The 23,383-nt window shown below is 36.6% G+C and overlaps 1 protein-coding gene across 11 annotated transcripts in view; it reads right to left on the bottom strand.

Annotated features, from left to right (window-relative positions):
• The window catches only part of ULK4 (unc-51 like kinase 4), a 195,509-nt gene that overhangs the window by 148,681 nt on the left and 23,445 nt on the right, over positions 1-23,383 (bottom strand). For all 11 annotated transcript variants that reach the window (XR_009745315.1, XR_009745317.1, XR_009745318.1 and 8 more), the window contains 3 exons: positions 12,679-12,786; positions 10,603-10,686; positions 5,682-5,843 (listed from right to left, as the gene is read on the bottom strand). Coding sequence is in view for 6 of the 11 variants with exons in the window: in XM_061464467.1 (XP_061320451.1) it covers positions 5,682-5,843; positions 10,603-10,686; positions 12,679-12,786 (354 nt within the window). In the remaining 5 variants the exon portion in view is untranslated. The remainder of the gene's footprint in view (positions 1-5,681; positions 5,844-10,602; positions 10,687-12,678; positions 12,787-23,383) is intronic.

Below are 23,383 nucleotides of genomic sequence, written 5' to 3'. Positions count from 1 at the left end.
GATGAAGACTCTTTAAACATTTAAAATTTCATTTTCCTTGTTAGGATAGGAAAACAGATTATTTCAATTTGATACATGTGAAAATCTGAATTGGTTTTATGGAAAAACTCTAAAGGCAACTTTCTTCTTGAAAAGTAGGCAATATTACCACTCCTTTGTTCTCTTCAGACAAGCCATATTTAGATATTGCTGCTTACTTGGAGTGTATTCAGTAGCCAGGTTTCATTAAAGAGCAACTGCAGCCAATTAAATCCACAGAATATTATCATCAAGGAAAAGCTTTCCTTGTAAGAACCTCAGAAACTACCCAGTTCACCAGTGCCCTTGGAAACATTACTCAAAACACTCTTAAAAAAAATAAAAGGAAGGTATAAAAGACAATGAATCAAAAGCTTATGACTTTTAAACAGCCATTTTATTGACACTATTCATCTACTCTGATCCTGTTCTTCCTTGTCCTTTCTGGTCCAGTAACCGTATTGATTGCATCCTTTTCTTTTCCTCCACGCCCCACACCTTTTAAAACACAGACAGTCCATCTCAGCTTGTTACTACAGCATGCTCTATTTCCCCAAGGATACAACCCAGCTCTACACCTCTAGTCTGAGTTCTCAAAACAAGAGCGTGCAGGAGGTATGTGCATCCACTAAACTTACTCTCGAGGGTCACGTTACCAGTGAACTGCTGGGATCTAGTGCCAAAGCAACATGGAGCTAACTTGGAATGCTGACATGGTGTATACAGATTTGCCAGTGCCTCAGCTCTCTGCTACAGACCTCATCACACAAGGGTGACCACTGCCACAGGCCACCAGATGAGCCCCAGGCAAATCTAGTAGGAAAGACATGGCTATCTAGGATCACACTGAAGCTCTGGAGACAGCAGCCAAGGGATGAGGCTTTAAATTCCCACCAGTTCATATGTCACAGAGTGCTCTGCTGTAGGAGTGAAACCAACACTTCAGCAGAAAAGCAGGAGAGAGAGTTTAAAGTGGGAGAGAAGACAAAGCATCCTAAACCACTTCAGTAAATCCAGTATCTGGAGAGAACAGATGGAGATAGGTCAAAAGGTGGTGGAGCAGGAATTGGGAACCAATGATGAGAAAAGGCAGGCAGTAATCTTGGAACATGAAATGATAACAGTGAGAGCAAGGCACTGGCAGCACCTTTCCTGGCACTGTCATCTCTGTGCTTGCTCTCTGCAGAGCCTTAACCAGCACCTTTTCTCCCAGCAGCTCCAACCTTGCATCATGATCCTTATCAGTCCTTCCTATTTGAAATATTCTATGATCATCTATACCTCATCATAGAATATCCATTGCCTTCAGGTCTTACATGCCAATACGGTGGCTGGATAACATTCACCCTTTCAGGATGTACTCCATGACTCTCAAGTCTGAGAATGAATACATTAACGTATCTGCAATACCCCGGTCTCTGACCCAAATTATACAGCACCAATTAGTCAAGAAAAACAAAATCAAAACAAGCCCCCAAAAGATTACGTTGAGCTTCCCCAAATTCATTTCCATTCAAGTGGCTTATGTTCTGTTACTCCTCCTTCAATGGAAAAAGCCATCTCAAAATCAAAAATTATTTAAAAACCAGAATTTAAAACTTTCAGTCGACTGAAAGTCTTCTTCTTGCTGCTGAGCTTGTCAGAATGTCACTCTGACACCTTACAGCATGATTTCTTCTCTGAGCCTAGCAAAATGATAAAAAGACAGAGCTTTCCTACAGGCAAAATCTGTGATATTTACCCGAGGCATGCTGGACTCCAAAGTGAGCAAAAGTACAGAGACACAGTCCCCGTTTGCCACCTCTGACAGGAGGACAAGGTAAAGTGTCACTTCTTGGCTCTACAGACTGAAGACAGAGAATCTTCTTGATGTATTTTTATTATTGATCGAAATAATCGTTAGTAAAGTGCCTTACTGCTAATTATTCTCCGCAGACAGCCTGCTAGCTCTAGGTAAAGGTATGACACATGTATTTGTTAACAGAAATGTGTTTTTACATGTGAATGTAGGTGTCAGTCAGGAATAAATTCTTCAGGACACATTCAAAGGCTGCAGGAATGGATGCATAATAAAATACAACAGGACACTGATGATTTCAGTTTATGTGGTCATACAGAAGAGAAATGCTTACAGATCTATAGGAACAATTTAATGAATGCAGAAATTGTCCGATATAGCTGGAGAATACATTAATACTTTACTTTCAAAATCAGTATGCCACTGAAACCTCTATAAATTTCAGTTGTTAAAAGATCTGCCCATGTTAGATTTCAATATTAATTGTTGGTTTTTTTTTTCCTAAAGATTATAAACACAAATACCCCAGCAGTATTAACACATAACCATGACTTATATCAAGCATTGAGTAAGAAATCCAATAAATAAGCTCACCATCTTACTACTGCAGTGTTTCACTACAAAGCAGCAACAGAATTAGAGTACTACCTTAGTGTATCCTACTTCATAAGCTTCCTTGTCTAATCTACTTCATATGCAGTATAAAATAATGAAACCTCAGACTTTTGATACAGGACACAAACCCCAAAACACTGGGAGGGATGGGAAGGGTGGGAAACCCAGGATCATATTCAGACCCAAGCATACTTATGTGAAACGATCTGAGTGGAAGAAGGAGACAGAATTGGCTACATGGATAGCAATAATTTCTATGAAGACCAGAAAAACAAGACACAAAGCTGTTGGATCAAGGATGTCGAAAAGTCAACGTCTCTTACTCCTGCAGTATCCCTCACTGCTGCTTTCACTCAAAGCTCTCCAATATGTTAGTCTGGAGCAAGCTCTACCTCCAGCATGATTAAAAACTCAGTAACCATGCAAGGAAAAGGTACGATCTCCAGGAAGCCTACTGCCTTCACAGGAAAACCACGTTTCTTTGGAAGAGTTGGGTTGGCTTTTTTTGCTTATATTGTCCATACGTACACTTCTACTTCAGATTTGCACAAGATGTTGAAGAAAATTCTGCCTCAGCCAAACTCAGTGTGCACAACACAACATGGTCATCTTTTTAAAATGCTGGCCTTACACTAAAGCATGCACTGCTTAAGAACTTTGGGAGAGAAAAGTTGAGAGAAAGACATCTTTCTTACTTAGACTGACAAGTGCCATTGATAGTATGTCCCACGTATCAGCTGATTCTAGGGAATCCTGATAATTGCAGCTGCCATGACCTCCTAAAACACACTGCTTTATCCTAACATGTCATCTATACAAGGGCTTCTAGAGTAGTTCTTCAGGACTGATAGTCTTTTGAGAAATGTCCTTCAACTTCCATTATAAAGGGAAAGAAAAAAAATAGGATATAAGAGCTTGGCAAAAGCAGTATCATTGCAAGTCTGAAAAGTGCCAACCCAGGAGTGCCAGATGTTTCATAGAGTCATGGAATCAGCTAGGTTGGAAAAGACTTTTATGATCACCAAGTCCAAAGTTCAATTTGAACTACCCTATAAATAAATATGGTAACTTACTACACGTCACTGCATTTAACACCCTTGGTTGAGCAAGAAGCCCATAGAGATCAGGTTCCTCTACCACAGTGACAAGAGGTGAAGGAATTAAGGAACTCAAAATCTATGATATTTTCTATCTCCTCACTTGTTATGATGCATGAAGATTTTCTTCTGATCAGATGCTATGGAAAAAAGGCAACTTCAGCCGTGCTTAAGAGAGGTTAGCTACCCATAGCATAAATATTGTGGCAAAGAAAGGATTTTTCAGCGGTTCATCTCAACCTTACAGCACTGGGAGGGTCAAATGATCTGGGATCTCAAAAGAGTCTGAGGATAGAGAGAGACAAACAACAACCCTCTCTTCTGACTGCCACTAGAAACCTCACCTAAAGGTAAAGTGTGCAAGCCATATGGCACTCATGACACTAACCCATGATCCCACCGCTACAAAAAGCCATAGAGCCTGCACTGATAACAAGCGTATTCTTGAGAATCACAACTATAACTTGCACATCTCACTGAGCAGAAAAAAAAGCTCTTGCCTACCTGAAGCACACTATATTTTCCAAGACAAAACTGACTTTTCAAGAGGGTAAAAATAAGAACCCACTGACATGCCCTCTGGTGATCTTTCTCTGCTCAGTGTTTGAATGTAGTTCAGACTGTTCCTCTGAGATACGCTTCTCACTGTGGCATACAAAATAGGTGCAACTGTCCAATAAGCCCCTAAAACCAGAGCAGCCCTGGAAGGCTGGTGTAGGAGCCAAGGGAATGGTAAATGCCGAAGCAAAGTTCTCCAAGTGGATAGCATGGAAACAAGAGGAAAACTTCAGGACAAGTTGAAAGACATAAAAATAAAGAGCTAAGATATAACAGCAAACAAGTAACAACTGCCCAGTCTAATGACTGACAAGAACTGAAAGCACAAGGCACAAAACATCCCTTATGGCAAAAGTAATGGGAGGAAAGAGAATTTTGCAGACTTGTTTAAATACTCAATATATAAGAGAAATCACAACTCTCATCTCCAGTCTTACACCATATATACAGTCTTGATGCAAGCATAAAAATTCACAGATCAAATAGGTAGAAGTCTCAAAAAGAACCTTTCTGAATAAAGAAGCCAACCAGCCAGACTTACAAGCAAGCTTAAGCCATAAATGATCTGTATAAAGGTTAAACATATATTTTACATTTTTACCCATATAAGCTCCAGGACTAAGTTTTTACAAAGAATTTCAGGTACCACAGAACAAAGGCTTTTGTAATGCATATTTTACTAAATAAGTTTATGGTTCAAAAAGGTCAACACATTCTCCCAGTATCTGAGCAGTTTAATTCCCAGGAAAGGCTCTGCCACAAATACACACGGAGGTAAATATTGAATACATACTTATATTTTTGAAAATTATAAGTTGATTCTACCATCTACCCCTTCAGCTATATTTTTATTCCCTCTCCTTTATTACCTCAATGCTAGATGTGTCTAAGCCCATACTGCTGCTGCAGCAACATTACCATTTTCCATCTGGGAAGCCAACAGTAAACTCATTAGTGAGCCTGAGCTCTTCTCAGGAAATGAGCATCCAGTTACCACACTTCATTTAAAATAAATCAATTTACTGTTCAGTCCTCAGTTATTACCTGTATTGGTGGGTATGGTTAAACTCACAGCCCTGCTAGGTATTTTCTACCTCACAAATCTTTTTGTTCCAAACCTGCTTGCATGTCATAGCTCTGTTTGTCTTCTCATCTGCATTAACTTACAAATTCAGGGCAAAGAATAACCCTGATGATTTTATAGGAAGTAACACGGTGATTTCAAATACGCCTTCTGAGCAAAAGTCCAAGATAAAAAGAATAAACATTTTTCACGTAAAACACCGTGCAAAAAAACCCCACAGCAATTTTGCAAGAATTCAATTGATTATTTGAAAGATTAGATGTTTCAAACGTAACTCATGATCACCATCATAAGAAAACAGATGTTCCAAAAAATGATGACTCACAAGGACTTTTCATAAGCACTGTGCAGATTTCAATTTCAGAAACTCTGTAAATATGTTTCAATGTAATCTGAAATATAACCATGCATACATACAGTAAACATGCTCAAAAACATCTCAGTTTCAATTCAGAATGCTTCTGAAAATAAAGCCCACAACATTTCTGTATCATAAAAGTGAATTCCTCACCGAAACAGCAGTTATCTTCAAAGAATCTACCGTAGAATGTGTGAAAAGGTACCACAAGATAGGTCCAACTTCTCCTGTAATAAATCCTTGTGCATGGCAAGAGAGAGTAGTGCAAACATTTTCGATTATCTTTGCTGCCAAATGGTTCACTACCCGATCTTCCTATAGGAAGGAGAGAAAAGGAAAACTCATATGGAAATGTTTCTAATGTTTCTGATTTCAGTTTAAATTACTGCCTGTGTCTGTGTTTTATTCTATGTTGATTGCCTTGGTGTGGTTTCTTTGTTTGATACTTGCCAAAGTCATTTCACAGGAAACTTCACTTTCTGAATGTTATGTTTACAGACTCCACTTTCCCTTCTACTGCAATGGAAATTTAGCACGAGTACAACTTAACACAAAAGCTTTCAGCTCCAAATTACCACCCAAATTAGTCATGAAAAAATACAACGGTTTTGTTATGATAGAGGTATTGAATGATCAGTGCTTTGTGAATGAACGCCTGTGTATCAAAACTCGTCATTACAACAGGCTCTGAATAGCACAATTATGAGACATGGAGTTACATTAGGAAAAAAACAATTGCATTAGGGAAAAAAAAATTACATTACGAAAAAACCAATTACATTAGGAAAAAAACAATTACATTAAGCCCTTTTCATTCAGAATAACCAACAACCCCCTGGCATAAAGACAAAACCTTCTTGCAAGCCAAGTTATTACGCAACTCCTTTCACTTCTCATAGTCTTCTGTAACAAACAATCCTAATCAATGTATAACATAAACCAATGGGTCCCATTACTACACCAATTCTTAAATTTCCATAGGGGATTCTGAATCCTTCATATGACAATATGTAGTATTATCAATAAGTATTAGTGATAATACTAATCAAACACTAATCTGCAAATTATTTGTGGAAAGCCACTGTACATGTACCTTTAGCATCTACATAATACTACTCATACTACAATGTCCCCATGGAATAAAAAACATCATGTCAGATGATGAGCCATCAGCATATCATGAACATCTCACGGCAGCAGTTCTTTCTCAAGAAAACTGATACTGACTCCAATGGATGCTTAACAGAGATCACTTAGAAGCAGAGTCTCTACTTTGTCAGAGTTCTCCCCCTCACCTCCTCTTAGTATCTCTGCTTTCACTTAAAAGCAGAGTCTTTACCTGAACAGAACTGGCGGATTCATTGCAAGTGGTTCTTCAGCTGTGCATTGCCTCACCTTATCTCAATCTTTAACTATGAATAAGTGAAGTCATTCTACAGTGCCTTAAAAGGCATTCTTGAGTTCAGCAATTTTAATATAAGGACAACCAATTTAACTTAGCAAGTCTACTTCATAGCCTGGCTTCACAAATAAATCATCACAATATCTAACTGATTGTTTTCTTAAACTAATCTCCACATTAGCCTACTAACCTCTGGATTTCTGACATTTATCTTCACAATTGGAGCCACCAACAACTGTGAGCAATGACTATGAAACCTTTCAGAAAGCAGTACAAAAAGCCTTCCAGAAGGAGAGAATTTAGACTTCATTAAAAATATATTCAATATCCACTCTTCTACTGACTTAGGCCTTCTAAATAAAGATACTGATGTAGAAATACTTGGCAACTCTAGTATAATGCTGTTGAAAAAAAACCCAAGCTGTATTCATAATTTTCATGCTAACCCTTCCTGTTCTCCCAACAAACTGCAGCTCTACTCAAAATACTTCAAAGAAATACCAAACCCAGTTCTCCTCTAAGCCAGTTACATTCTCTTATAAAACTCTGCTGATTTCTGTAGGCTCCCTTCTGACTTACAGCCATGATACCAAAGACGATTTAGGGTTTACAGTTTTTATTACTGCAATATATTGTATCATTTCAATCTATTAAAGACCTAAATACACAAATACACACATATGTGCGCCAAACTTCAGCTTCTCCAAACTTTTTATAAATAATGTTAATTTTAAATCTTTTCTGTGAATTATCCAGATTTCTGGATTTCAGTCATTTTTTTTTTAAAGTTGAGTTAAACATACACATTTATCAAACTGACTGCCTGCATTTTAAAATCAAATCCGTAATTAAAACATTAATAGTTAAGTTAAATCTCTCTTATATGTGAAGAGATTAATAGGAAAGCCAGTTGGGACTCTACTACTACTTCAGGCAGGCAGAAACAATAAATGCACTATAATCCCATTTAAAAACCATAATCTATGTAGTGGATAACAGTTATTATGAATGTCAACAAATTTAAATATACGATTACAGTTTTTCCTCACAACATTTGGTCCTAAAGGTGTGTTTTATTTCCTTACAGCCATCAATAAGATGATTATGCTTTGTGCCAGACATTCCTGCTACTTTGGCTAGAAAAAGGTCATAGCAGCCTTCCAGCATCTTAAGGGGGCCTAGCAAGGATGCTGGAGAGGGACCCTTCATCAGGGACTGTAGTGATAGGACAAGGGGTGATGGGTTCAAACTGAAACAGGGGAAGTTCAGGTTAGATCTAAGGAAAAAGTTCTCCCCCATGAGGGTGCTGAGGCGCTGGCACAGGGTGCCCAGAGAAGCTGTGGCTGCCCCATCCCTCCCTGGCAGCGTTCAAGGCCAGGCTGGATGGGGCTTGGAGCAATGTGCTCTAGTGGAAGGTGCCCCTCCCCATGGCAGGGAGTTGGAACAGGATGATCTTAAGTTCCTTTCCAACCCAAACCATTCTATGATTCTGTGTACCACGACAGTGCTATAATAGCTCAAGGAGGGGGAGCAAATCAAAGTCATCAATGAATCTATATTAATTTGAAATAACTGAATCTAATGGCTATTTCTATTGATGGTTAAAAACAGTGCACTAGAAGTTTTGGAGGCACTGAAGATACAGTCACTATGTAGCCAACATGCTACCTAAAAGTAGCATAATTTAAGTTAAAGCTTAAGAGAAAGTATTCTATGATCTTTTTATATTATATTGTGTACAGATACATACATTTGAGTAAAAGCATAATACTGATAAAGAAACATTGGAAAAGCTGAAAGATCAGGAAATAACACTGTATTCCATCGTTGCTCTAAATCAACCTTCATACACTTCTTCCTTTAATCTTAAAGGACAGAATAAAAAGAAACTACAAACATAACAATGAAGTAAAGCTGTATCATCCTGAGCATTCATGATTATAAGAAGTAAGTCTTGACTACAATTTGCAATATAAAGCTTTCTCAGAGAAGAAAATAAAATTTTAAATACCTTTTGCAGAAAAACAAACAAAAAAGATTCTGTCAGTAAACTGGAGAATTGATATCTAAAGAAGAAATTAAAGCGATAATGTATATGATTCAGACCACTACTTTTATATTATATGTAATTCTGTCAGTAAGTTAAAAAGCCAGATGCCCAAAGGAGAAATTGAAGTGGTGATGAGTATGATTCAGACTATTATTTTTATAGTAGAGGCAATTCTGTCGGTAAACTAGAAAACTGCTACATGAAAAAGAAATAAAAGTGAGACTATCTATGAAGGTATTTTTCCACTTGTATTCTGAAATGTAGCTTTGTGTTTATGGATATTTTTGATTCTTCAAATGGTGGTGTTCCAGCAAGTTGAGGCTGCTACAACTGAGACAGACCTATTTGTATTAGTACTTTTGCACTGTACTTGCACAAACAAGCACAAGTACTTAAAACTCTACTACAAACCTCAAGCATCTTCACTAACAGGAACTGTAGAAATGCACGGCTGTGCTTGGTTAGCCTGGACACAACTTTAAACTTGTGCTTAATTAAATTTAATTCAAACTATTTCATGTCAAACGTATCTTGATTCTGTCTTATTTTTCAAGAGAAATATATTAAGATAAACTACTACTAAGAAAAATTTGACATGTTCCAGGACTAAGAAGTGATTTCATTCTGTAAGAATAAATTAGTGTCTTATGGATGTGTCAATTTAGTTTCTCTACACTGAATATTCAGAAAAAACAAGTCTTCCATTACTAAATTTATAATTAAATAGCTTCTCACTAATGTGCCTTAGAATGACATCTTACTCCCATTATGAGCTGGAAATAGTCCCCAGTACAAACACAGTCATGTGTACTTGATCACCTGAAGGTTTGACATTAAATAAGCATCTAGACTCTTCCTCTATTAATCACATTCTGCAGGCAATGAAGATCTCAAAACAAGAAGAAAAAAAGGTACTTCTCTTGCTTTCCCCCCTCCAGCAACCTCCAACATGTTTTCTGCCTTGAGCTTTGCCTTGGGCAAAAATAAAGTCAAGTGGTCTCATACAAACAGTAAACGTAAACCCTCTACTCAATTCTTTTTCATTTTACAAATTGGAACTATATGCATGTTTTTCTTCCCTACTTCTAACACGGCTAAGACACCACCATGTCTTATGAAGAATACAGCGTAGCACATGTATGAGAATAAAACTAATTACTACTTTTTTGTCCTCAAAAGAATGCTAACAACCCAGCAGGATAACAATTCAGTTTTGAGAAACTGTGTATCAGCCCCTTCAAAACAGGAAGTAAATCTTGCTCAAAGATTTAAGGAAGATGTATAAAAAACAAATTGCAAGAGGACAGTACAATCCATCAGGAATAGCTCAAAAGAAAGCCACAGCATTAATAAATTCCACATTTATTAACAGTAAGTTATATTTACTGTCCTATTTCCAAAACAAACCAAGCAGCAATACATAAATGTTGAATGTACAGAGAACAACGCTGCATTCTTGCATTAATCTCCTGCTTAGGTCATGGTCTTATCATGATTATTTAAATTCAAGAGCAATCCTTGATTGACAAGGCACTGCAGTGCTGCAGGCTACAATTCTCATACAATGCCTAAAGGGTTATTACAGTGGAGAAATTCTATTGAGGACAATGAAAGAGCCTTACCCCTTCCCGAAGACACCTCATTAGTACAGTATAAGCAGCTGAGGGAACAACCCAACATTCTCTGGGGTGCTCCCTCTTTTCCTCCTGAAATGAAGCCAAAGGAACAAATGATTAAATCAAAAAAAATCACAATAATCTCAGTCACATAAAAAACAGGTAACAGCTTCTTAATAAGGTTCATATTAGAAACATTTCAAATTAATAGATGCTATACAATGTATGCGATTACAGGGCAGTACTACTATTTAATGTTATTTCAGGTGCAGCACAGAAATTAATATTTTATTAGATGATTTGAGTAGTCTCCAAAATCCGCAACAGAATTTGTCCTAATATTTCTGGGTTTCATCGATTCTCACTAATTCACACCTCCCCCCCCTCCAAATATTCTTGCACTCTCAATCATTTCAATTACTCCAGAGACAGCTAATTATTAAGAGTTTCTCTTTAAATGTGCTTTAACTGAGCTTCTCTTTAAATGTGGTTTAATTAACCAAACAGATGAAATTAATTTGTAAATCTACTTTGGAAAAAAAAAAGATTCCAACTCATACAAGGAAATAAAAAGCATTTATTTAACCTTACTCTGTGCTATACCCATCAGTACCTATCGACATTGTTCTATAATTTTTATGTATTTTCCTTGAAATCACCCTGTTAGAGAGGCTAAATCACTGCTAGTTGAATCAAGGGTTTAATTCTTCCATTTGGAGTTAATGAACTCCACTTCCCACCCCAAAATAGTCCCCTGTAAAACTACAAGTTTAAAAAAGGACATCTGGATATCATTAAGATTTAACTAACACCTCCATATCTAACACAGGTATTAGTAACTGGAAAAAATAGCCTGTTTTGGGAAAGTGAAGAATAATAGGCATTGGATGGTGGGAAGATGATAGGCCATGTGCAGGTTGCCTTAATAAATAGACAAAGAATGACAAGCAGCAACTTCTTCAGAAATTTGGCATTTATTGAACTCTACTGGTTATATTAGCAAATTGTTCTTAGCATTCTATGTAAGTGTTGATACTGAAAAGCAAAGAATGGGCAAGGTGGGGGTTAACAATGCAAAACACAATTATACTTTCTAAATTTCATGAGTTCTGAGTGGCCTACAGTAATACAACATACAGGAGTGATAATGTCAGGCATTTAATTAAAGCAGGGCACATTAACCTACAAAAAACAAAGCAACCACTACATTTTGTGGAACATGCAAAGGAGGGAGAGCATGAGGACAATAAAACACAGAAGCTCATCACAAACCCATAACTATAGTAAGGCAAAATACAAATCCATTTGGTACTTTCATTCCTTTATCAAGTGACCCCACAGACTGTTAACGGGACAGCATTCGGAGCAATTAGACGATGCTGTTAACTACAAAGGCTTCAGAAAAGCTAGGGTTAGGCTTTTTCTCTTTGAAGTCACTTTTGTTCCTAATAAGTAAAAGGAAGTATTCTACTCTTCTAATAAGTAGAATAAAGGTGAGGGTTTAGAAGAACTCCTCTTGAATTCCTACCACTGACAGTATTTTTTTAATACAAATAACCTCTGTTTATATTTAATGTGAATGTACTAGTTCTAGACTGAAGGTTTAAATCAGTTCTAGTCAGGAATTACTGTAATTCCATTCAAAATTAGTCAGGATTGCTCCATTTTGTTTTCCATAATGTTGTGAACGCCAGCATGCTAGAATAAGATCTAATATGGACTCATATCAACAGATTGGTATCATAGGCTGGGCTGATAAACCCTATTTAATTGAAGCCTCTAGCTAAGATGTTCTAACCCTTAGATCTGCCCCTTGGAGGCCAGCAGTCATTATGGTGATGTATTAAATTGGTTTATGAAGTTAAAACTCTATACTTGAAGAATGCAATTTAATTAATCCCAGATGAAGCCCTCAATTGCACTAATATGTTTCTTAAAACAGGCAAAACATCACAGAACATACAAGAATAATAAATTGTTGAGGACAGAAATGGCAAAGTCATTTGCTCTTTTTCTCTACTTTTGCATGCAAAATGTTTGTTCACACTTGTTAAATTCGTAAGGACCATTTGACAGTCTTACCTCATTGGCTATGAGGTAAAGAAGCTCCCCAAGTGTTGGTAGAAGGCATTGTTTCAATTTGCTATTTCTGAAGCTCTCTCTGATGAGTTCAGTTAAAAGTGTAATTGCCTAAAATCAATTAAAAAAATAAATCATAGAGCAACATATCTTTTCGCAAGCAAAATGTACTGTTAAAGGTAACAAGCTTTATCTGAAATGCCGTCTTACTGATTTAGTCTAAACTTACGATAAAGAGCCATTTGCAAAGGATTTAGTATGCATGGAAAGCCAAGAAAACATAGTAATTACAAAGCAGATTATATATGCAACGTGGAAAAAAATGCAATAAGGAATATCCTAGGTGACAAATCTTCAGCTACCTGTTCTTCCCTTTTCCTCAGGACAACAGAAGTAGATTTCCCAGTCTACTTACTGTTCTATGTTTCTGTAAGATCTAAACCATCAGGTTACAAAGAGAAATGTTGTCTTAATCAGAAGATAGGAACTCTTCAAGTTTTGTCTCCTGATCTCCAAGTTTACTGCAACTCACTGGACAGACCACACTAGTTTTCTGTACTTCAGGAGTTTCTTTTTGAAAAGCAGAGATATTTATATATATGTGGTTATAGTATTTATATTGAGGGAGTGGAGAGAAACTGAAAATTCTCACTCATCTTATGCAGGTGACCTAGTAAGGAATCACTTTCCCATACACATATGGAACAGATTTCATCCTAACCTTTAATGCTGGACTCATTAATTTATAGAGGATGCTTACTATTTTTAAATGCTTATGGCTGCTCGAGTACAAGTCTGTATCTCCCATAATCATATAATGGCCTCTTCTTCTCTACAGAGCATAGAGATTTGCCCTATGATTTCCCTCTGTTCACTGAACACACTGAAGTAATCGTATATTATCCTAGTGCACGACACGAGGGTTCATGGAATACAACACATACTGAACAGGCAGAATACGCCATTAACCAAACTTAAGAAGACCTTCACATGTCCTCTGCAACAAAAGCTATGAAATAGGAAGTTGTAATTCTATATTACAGTAGATTGTGATCATCTATAAGCATAATTATATATACACACAAATACTTTCATAAAACACAATGTTATGTACTATAAACTATTTGTGAATATAGAATTTTGAGAACACTTTTAAATATCCCAAAAGGAGGGAGGCAAGCTGTTTCCTTCTCCATCATGTGCACAGATTAGTTCTAATCTCCACAAGATTTAAATATTCTTTTATCCTTTCATAAGGAAAAATTTAAGACATAAAGACTCTGCCCAAAGATTTTGATTCAACATTAAAAGGTGGTATAAATTTTAGGTAAAGAAAGTATATCACCTGGAAAAACACACAACAGAAAAACCTAATTCATTTTAACTACATAGTTTGAGGAATAAAGTCTCCTTCTTAACTATGTACTTGTTTTTCTCTTCAACTTCCCTATGTTTTTCCTGTCAGAGAAGTAAATAGCAATGAACAGAAAGTCCTGCAGTGTCTGGTAAAAGCAGCTGAACTTTAATAAATTGCCTACACATTTTGCACTAGCTGTCAAACTGGATGGGTATACTATAGTCCTGTCAGGAAAAGAAAGAAGAAAGATTCACATCTGAATACTCATTATCTTTATCTACAACAATGGCGTGCAGAGTTGATACATTATCTGTAGCAGATTCCAACCCATTTCAAGCTGTATCTAGAAGTTTCTCTGCAGTTTTAGGAGTCTGTAAGTGAAAATTACAGCATATTTGAAAAGAGGAAGTATTTTATACCTTAAGATGTAAAGTGGCAATGTACAGATTCACAGTATTATTCCATCTTTGATCTATTAGTATAACTGTCAGCAAGCATCAGTGGAAATTAAAACCTATTTGTAATTCTGCAAACCTTTACAGTGATAAAAACTGTCTATGCCTCAAGCATAACAGAAATTACTTTTCAGTTCATTTTCTTGTGAGTACACACATGTCACATACCACAGGCAAGTAAATGCCAAAGCAATCTCACTTTCCTTGGAGGAAAGCACCCACTAGGCTAAGAAAGTACACCATGCTTACATTGCCACTAATCAGAAAAGAAACTATACTAATATTTATACCAAGTACTCATCAAGGTGAGCAATCTTCTCTGAACATCTAAAGCATGCTGCCTACCTCCCTTCTCATGTACCTGTGATTCACTGCACCCCAGTGAAAGCTGGTGAAATACCCTGCATTAAACAAGTGGCTTGAGACTGAAGAGCTGGGTGGCAAGATGGAAACAGATACTTTTGCAAAACTGTTCTATGGCGTTCAGATACAAAAAGAAATGTTCTGAATCACTGAAGTATTCACGTCTTGCAGATGTTGTGTTCAGTACAATAAACTGGGTCATGGAATGAGGAGGGCTGAAGGGAAGTCTGACCAACAGACGATGGACATGGTATATAAGGAACGTTGGATATACAATGGACATTGGATATAAGGAGGAAATTCTTTACTGGAGGGGTGGTGAGGCACTGGAATGGGTTGCCCAGGGAGGTTATGAATGCTCCATCCCTGGCGGGGCTCAAGGCCGGGTTGGACGAAGCCTTGGGTGACATGGTTTAGTGTGAGGTGTCCCTGCCCATGGCAGCAGGGTTGGAGCCAGATGATCATAAGGTCCTTTCCAACACTAACTATTCTATGATTCTATTCTATGGTACTAGTGTGGCCCAGAATGTAGAAAAAAAGCTAAGCAAATCAATATGTATTGCACAATTTATGCAGATATAGAATTTATATTGCTCCCTAGAGGAATTCTAGAGGAGATGGATGCGTGACACTTTTCCAGGTGGAATACAACGCAAAACTGGTTCATCAGGAAAACTCTCCATGCTTTCAACTTTCATGGAACTGCTGTAGGAAGAGGTCTTAGCAGACCTTAGCCAACTAGATGCCATGAACTACCAAAGGAGGCTCCAACAATTTGCTTTGGAATCAACTCAAGATCTCAAAGGGTTTAAGTCAGACACAAAGAGTAGCAATTAAGTTACGGATCTGTTATATTTGCTAACAAATCAAAATGCAACTAAAAGAACAGTCTACAAGCTTTGGGGTTTGTTTTTTTGTGAGACTGGGGGGGTTCTGTTTTCTGTATAATGAAAAGGTTTTTTCTTCTCCTGGTCTGTCCTGACAGATTATTACATGACCTTCGCTGCAGATGTTCATGAATATATCTGATTTTCACCCAAGCCCTTAAGTCTGAAGCTTTTTAATGGCAGGCAGGACCAGGTAAAAACATTTGCTTCAAACAGGAGAGATACTGTTGACAGAAACAAAACCAGGGTAAGAAAGAAAAAGATTGCTCAAGAATCCAGAAAACAGAGTCCCTGGATTATAAAGAATTTTGCCTTCAAAACTGCTGTCAGTGGCAATCAGCTGGAGCTGCTTTACACCAAAAGATGAAACTGGAACTAGAAACCTGGTTTCAGCTGAACCCAGGACACCAGTCTTCACAGAACAGTATTTGGCAGGAAGAGGGCTTTTTCCTTTCTTTTTTATTCTCTTCCCTTTTGTTTCCCTTCATGTAACTATCACCAGTATATGCAGGTTTCTACCACCCATCCATGCCTTTTCTGAATATCACGTCTCTGGATTTTTATTCTTTTTTCTAACTCCATGTGAAGTTACTCTAAGTCATCATCTTCTGCTTCCAAGCAGTGGCCTGGTATCCACTTGATTTAGAAGCCATGCTGATGACGCTCTTGAAGACCTATGTCCATGAAGAAAATATCCACGTGGGATATTTTAGATTGAGTAATTCTACATAGAATTTCTCATATTTTAAGAAGTTCTATAGGCTTTGAGGATTTTCCATAAATATTCTTTAAAATTAGTTCCCTTTAACTGATTATTGCAAATTCCTTCATCCCTCTCAGTGAAGATGCAAACCGCAAATACATCGGCTAGAAATTCCCTTCTTCTCTACAGAATTCTTTTTAAAATGTGTTTCAGAATAAAATCCCTTTTCTTTTTCCTCAGATGGTAGCTGAAAGGGCTGCTACTCAGAGGAAAAGCTAGGGCTACAACCAACATACAACTGCTCTTGCCTAACGCTAAGCCTGGTTTGAGTGTCTTTTAGACGACACTGTCAGAAGGCAGCAGGAAACGAGGCTTTTGAGCAATCACAAGTGTGCAATTTCTATCACAAAAACATGTTGTAGCTTAATTGTGTCAGTCAAGTGAGAATGTGCTTTAGAGGAAAAGGCTGGATTTTTTATTCCTGTCACTAGTCTAGAACTTAATTAATTTGCAAGAGCAAACAAGACGGGAAAATGGCTCTATTTTAGGTTCATTCTTAGTTGCAAGAGCTAAACACTTCACTGAGCAAACTGTACAACTCGCACAGATGCAAAGTTGGTCGGCTCAAAAGAAATTATTAGTGTCAAAAATACATTAAAACCAAATTATTGGCTTTATGAAAACTGGGGTAGCATAACACAAGAAAAAAGAAGCATTTGAGGCTATTATTTTAGCATTGTCTCCTTCCCTGCAATCATTTGAAACCTCCTCTCAAATTTCTACCAAACTAAGCAAGAATAAAAAAATAATAATGAAATTATTTATTGGTGGCTTTTGTTTTGAAACCTCTAGAAGCAACCTAAAACTGACCAAAAGGCTGTGGTACAAACTCGTTTCTTTTTAAAGAGAATACATATATGAAAACATTTTGAACGTACTACACATAGAAAAAGCTCAGAGATTACTCTAATAGGTATCAGAAGACACCCTCCTACACTGAGGATTTGTGTTTAAACTCTGTGATAGAAACAAAGAAGAGGTGAACATGCTAAAAGGCAGCCTTTATGAAATGAAGTTTAAGTCAGCCAGCTGCAAGCCAATTCTGGAATTAACTGACAGATCTGCTTGTTAGCTGCAAAAGTATGGACTGCCCAAGCAACCCAACTGCATTTTCTACGTATGGATTTAGCTACCTAATTTTAAATAGAGAGAGGGAACTGCAGGCAGTAAGTGCTCCTTGGCTTTAGGATACTTGGATTTTTTTTCCCCTCTGTGTGAAACAGTTCTCAGTGCTCTCGAGAGTACAGGCTTTACCAAGAAAGCTAAGGGTATATTCCCGAAGGTAACTGGCTGACAGTTTACTTGTTAACATCACATTCATTTAGTACCACTGTCAGGCTGACTCTTTCCATTTTTACTGCTGCAATATAGCCACCTTTAGTTTTGTGAAAATAGTAGCAATGTACCATAATGTTCCTGTACCGGATTCGATTTTGTCTTGCCTTTTTTTTTTGGTTTAAGGAAAAAAATATTTAATATTCAATTTGTCTTGCTCTGTGGATTAATAAAGCCAAAATGCTCTTAGAAATCATAGAATATTTTCAGTCTAGATTCTCAATTACAACCAATAAAGGCAAAATTATTCTATGCACATATAGAACATGCCATAAGTATATTCTAAAGCCTCAGGAAAGTGATTCCAGAGGAGGGACAAACTGAAATTAGTTCAGCAAAAAACCCACACAGTACAACAGTCAGAAAAACAAAGCTTCCCACTGCACAGTACATACATAATAAAGGGAGCTGTCAAATATGTGGTACACTTCACATGATCACCATATTCTTCTGGAAGTAAGTTAACCTGAAACTGCTTATCACCCTAGGATCAAACCAAAAAAGCACATCCTATTCACGAATCCTCCAGCTGCCTTTCAAATCAAAGCAGTTTGCAGGCTTAATCCTTTGCAGCCCTAGGAAAGAATGGTTTGCACAAAAAAATCCATGAAGTATTAGTTTCTCCTCTTACACATCTGCTTAATAACAACCTCTGCTCTCAGGCAAACATGAAACTGATAGGGATAGAAAAGATAAAACACGTATCATTGGTTATACGAGTTTTCTATGCAGCTGACATGTTGACACTATAAGCATTACTTATCAGCTTGACATTTATGCTTTAACAGTAAGTACTATTAGGTCAAGCTCTGTTTCTTAGTAGGTAGAAATTTCACAGCAGAAATTTCTTCGCATATTTCCAGTTCTGAAATGGAACATAAGAGATGATATAGCTCAGATTTTTGCAGCAAATTTAGTCCTCGCTAGACATAATTCCTGTTAACATTATCCCATGAAAAGAAATTATTGATTCTACAATTGTAATGCATGTAAAACTCCCTTCAATGGGAGTTACTCATCTGTAAAAACTACCTGGGAATCATCAAGCACATAGGAATATACAGCTTAAAACATGTCAACTTATTTGACTGCCATAGAATTTAAGTATAAAAAGTATAATAGAAAGTAATTTAGAAAGTGATTATTTTATAGTGGAAAAGATATTTCTTTTAGCTATAAATTTTAACTAATTAGGACTTAAAACTGTATTCCTCGCTGTACATTTAAATTAGAATGCAGAGAATGGAATTAAAAAATAAAGAAAGGAATTACAGAATGTCATGCAATAACATTTAAACAGCTGCATTTTAAATTCTACATGATAATTGTTTTTTTCCTAACAGGTAAAATATTGAGATCTTAAGCTTCAAATATTAGTGTTAAAGAAGTCATTACTTAACAGTACTTTTGTGAGATAATTATGTTTCTTTAGCAGTAGATAACTGTGAAAGGGCAAATGACTATGTAGTGCTATAAAAATGAAAGGCCTAAAGAAGAGCAAATGAAACAGGAAACATTTCCCACTTTAAAAAGAAATGCAGTGGGAAGGGCCACAGGTCCAGAAAACGAAGTCACATTACACTTCAAACAGAAATCTCACAGCTTGTGTTGCACAAATATTACAATAGAGATGGGCAAAGATATCAAATGGTTACAATCAACAAAAATCCGTTATTACAGGAAAGCATGTAAACTGAAAATAGTCTGACAAGCTGTTTGGTGAGAAATGAAGCACTTCCATCAATATAACCAATTATGAGGAATGCCTTTAAAATGTTCTCTGATGTAGGATGTGTTATTCTATACATAATCGACTTCAATACACAATCTTACACCCAAGTTGCACATCAGTTTCAAGCACCCATACAGAACAACAAAGGTAACTTCCCACCCAATATTCAACTCCAAAATGGAAGTCGATTTTAGTGTTCTACTTTCCTCATACAAGTAAGTTTACTTCTGAAATAACAACTATAAAAAGTTTTAATAGTATAAACATAATAGCTATGATAAGTTATGATAGTCTAAATAGTAATACTAAAGGCAAATTCATTCCCCCAACTACAAACAATACACTTAATAAGCATAAAAAAGAACTAGACCCAAGTCAAAGTGTTCACTTCTGTCTTTGCCAGAAAGTCCCCAGAAGCAGTGTGGGGTGGGAATTAAAATCCTAACATTTGATGGGAAGACATTTTTTCTCTTAACTCCAAGAGAGCATCTGTATGCTCACTGATTTCCTAAACTCTTTACATGGATGGGAATTGAGGGCCTGTCTTTTCCCCTACCACGGTACCCTTCATTCTCCCTTAACAAGCTTCTCTCTGGAGCTTAATAGTCCAGGTCACTATTGTATTTATGATACAAGTAGGCGAAGGAGAACACTGGCACAGAATGGTTAGGGCTGGAAAGGACCTTAAGATGATCCAGTTGCAACCCCCTGCCATATTTCATAACACTGATTAAGGAGGATATAAATAATGCTCAGAATCCTGAATGAAATATTGAAAACACAGACAAAAGTCTGCCAGATAGCTTTATAGCTTTTCCCTTGCCAGAGATGTAGACAGTTATTCACTGAAGAAAGGGATCCTAGGGCATTGCTCTTCATTACCCCAAACATAACAGACTTGTAGGAAAAAACCCAAACCAAACCCAGCACTTTTACTATCATAAGAGCTAACTAAATGGAAGACTATTGCAGAGAGATATACTAGCAGCACAAATGATATAATTTTAATGCAAAAATGTACTATTTCATCTCCCAAGGAAAACAGAATAAACAGTGTCAAGCAATTAAGCATCTGTTAAAAGGGTACAGCTTTTGCTCTGGTCAGGCAATTTACCTAAGAAAAATGCAAAAAAATGATTTAATCCTGCAATCAGTAATGCAAGTTTTCAGTTCCCTAGCTGAAAATCTCTTTGTTTTCTACTACCAACTTGGTTTAGACTTTAAAGATAAAGCAAACCAAATTAACTGGATTGATAAAATTAACTTTTTGAAAGGGAGGGCAATAAAGCATCTTTCTTCAAGTATAAAAGGTCTTACTATTTCTCCAACAATCCAGAATTGTCATGCTTGACAGATCCATTGTCATTAATTATATCTGCATTTTCTGTTTCTTAACTCAGAAGAACTTTTCTCAAACACACCATGACTTTCTGCCAGCAGAGGTTCAATTACCTAAGAAATATTGATCATCGATCTGTTTGCATTCCTGCCACATGCCCCAGGCAAGTATACAGGTTATAATGAATGGACCATATTGCTGAAAAATAAACAGAACACATTTACCACAGAAGTTGAAAGTAAAAATCACTCAAAAAAACTTAAATGGAATTTCCTCACTGTTACAAAAGTATTGTGTCAATCCTGATGAAAACCTTGAAATTATTCTTCTGGATTAATCACTTTACAAAACAGTGGACATCTGCATGTGTGCACATGTATAAATATTCATGCACACATTCTGCTGCAGCTTCTACCTCTTGCCTACAGATTTTCACTGAGGTGAGTTTTGCTTGGTTGGTTTTTACACATAGAGGCATCAGAGCAAAACAAGGAAAGTGCCCTCAGAGGAAACACAAAAATTATGATCATCTGTGAGCAGACTTAAAAAGACGTTTTCCAATTAAAAAAAAACATTAAAACCAAAAGCTTGGGAATAAATGGCCAAATGAAACCATTTTTATTTCAATCTCCTTACAATATGGGCAGATGTGGACAGACCTAGAAAAAGGAGTTATCAGAGATAAGCTAGGAACATGACTTCAAATTGGTACTGTGTATGAATCTGAATGACAACAAACTGCAGGCCTAGACCAAAGACTAGGTAGAGCCTACGTATGAGTTCAGAGGTCATTAAACTACACCTGTAATGATACAGGTGCTTTAAAACTGCAGAAAACAACCACCAAATTGTACTTCAAAAAAATCAGAAATATACAGGCTCCCATTACACGGAGTTTCAATCTGGGTGAAATCAGAAATAGGTACATTCTACTGCTTTGGCAAAAGAATCACATTCTAAGCTCAATATTACAGACATATTCTAATATGCTGTCATTCGTAATGGGATATTTAGTTTATTATTTAGGCCATGGCATTCCATAAGTCAAAGGCTTTGCAAAGGAACATGAAGTCTGTAACAGGTTCTCTGAGCCCTTTAAACATTCAGTAGGGCAGTGGAGGACTCAGGCCTGTGAAAAAAACCAGGCAGAGCTACCTAGGTCATAGTGTGAAACTAATATTCACGATTAGCAAATTTTTAAAGGGGAAGGAAAAGGACCAGATTTTTGCCTTTGAAAGGACAGGCAGAGAGTGACTTGATAGGTGGAGATGGCTTGTCTCCTACCAGACACAGGAGGATACTGCTTCCCAGCAGAGAGGCATTGTGAGGTAACTCTATCATCTCTCACCAAGATAAAAGACTGAATGTGAAATTTCATATTTCCTACATGGCAGAATGCCCAATCTATTCACACAAAGGAAAGAACAAGAGCTTCTTTTAACAAATAAGCCAAATTAGATACACATGGAAGCAAGCCTCCCTAACCTGTGTGTAAGAATATACAGATTTTTCTTTCCAAGCATCCTGGAAAGAAAGTGTTGTTTTTTTTTAATAGAACCTAGTTCCTTAACAACTAGTTTCCAAATCTAAATACAAAGATAATATCTTTAAGTTTAGGTGTTTTCCTCAGATAACTAGAAATAAATGAGATGAAATGATGATTCAGATTTGTAAAGGGCAATTCAATGAAAAAAGTCAGAAACAAATCTGTCCTATCAACACTTACTGCTACTGCCAGATAGAAATCACATATAAAGTGTCTTTACCTTCAATTATAGAAAAGATCAATCTCCCTATGATATTCCAAGATCAGTCTCATTTTTTCTAATCCCTGCAATATTCTCCTAAGAAATACTTAACTAGAAATAGATCAACTGCAAGTGAATTCACAGATACGCACATTTATTATGATTTTTTTTCTAATATGACCTACATATTAGAATACCTCAGCAGAATAAAGATAGCACACAGGTCCACAGTTCCATGTTTGGCTAGTTTGTGCAATAGTAGTTTACTTGCATTTTAGTTTCATGGTTTAGTGACCTCCAGTGGTTACATTCAAAACAAACTGCTATTCACCAATTCCCTGAATAAGAACTTTAAAAAATATATTAAAAATACGTAAAACATTAATTCTTTTAATTAATAATTTAATTTAAATTTAATTATTAAAACTTTAATTAAAATATTAATTCACTATTTTATGTATATATATATATACACATACACAAAATAAAGGCTTTTGGCATATAGTACGTGAAAGCTTACTTTAGCCTGTAAAATGAGGATGAGGCTTCTTTCCTAAAGCCTTTCTGCTTCTTCAGTTCTTAATATTACTACTATTTAACAATCACTTAAGCAAGGTTAAGGGAGCAGATTCAAACTCAAAGGTACAGGAACTATCCTTAAATAAATGTGTAACTGAGTAAAAGCGAGCAGGGGTAGAAATGAAGAGCCAACTTTTAACATGTGTCCTG

The sequence above is a fragment of the Pezoporus flaviventris genome, unplaced genomic scaffold (genome assembly GCF_033815535.1).
Source record: "Pezoporus flaviventris isolate CSIRO_AGI_PZ_B2104156 unplaced genomic scaffold, CSIRO_AGI_Pfla_v1 ptg000037l, whole genome shotgun sequence".
In the NCBI taxonomy this organism is placed as follows: Eukaryota; Metazoa; Chordata; class Aves; order Psittaciformes; family Psittacidae; genus Pezoporus; species Pezoporus flaviventris.
This window is presented reverse-complemented; position numbering and strand designations above follow the sequence as displayed.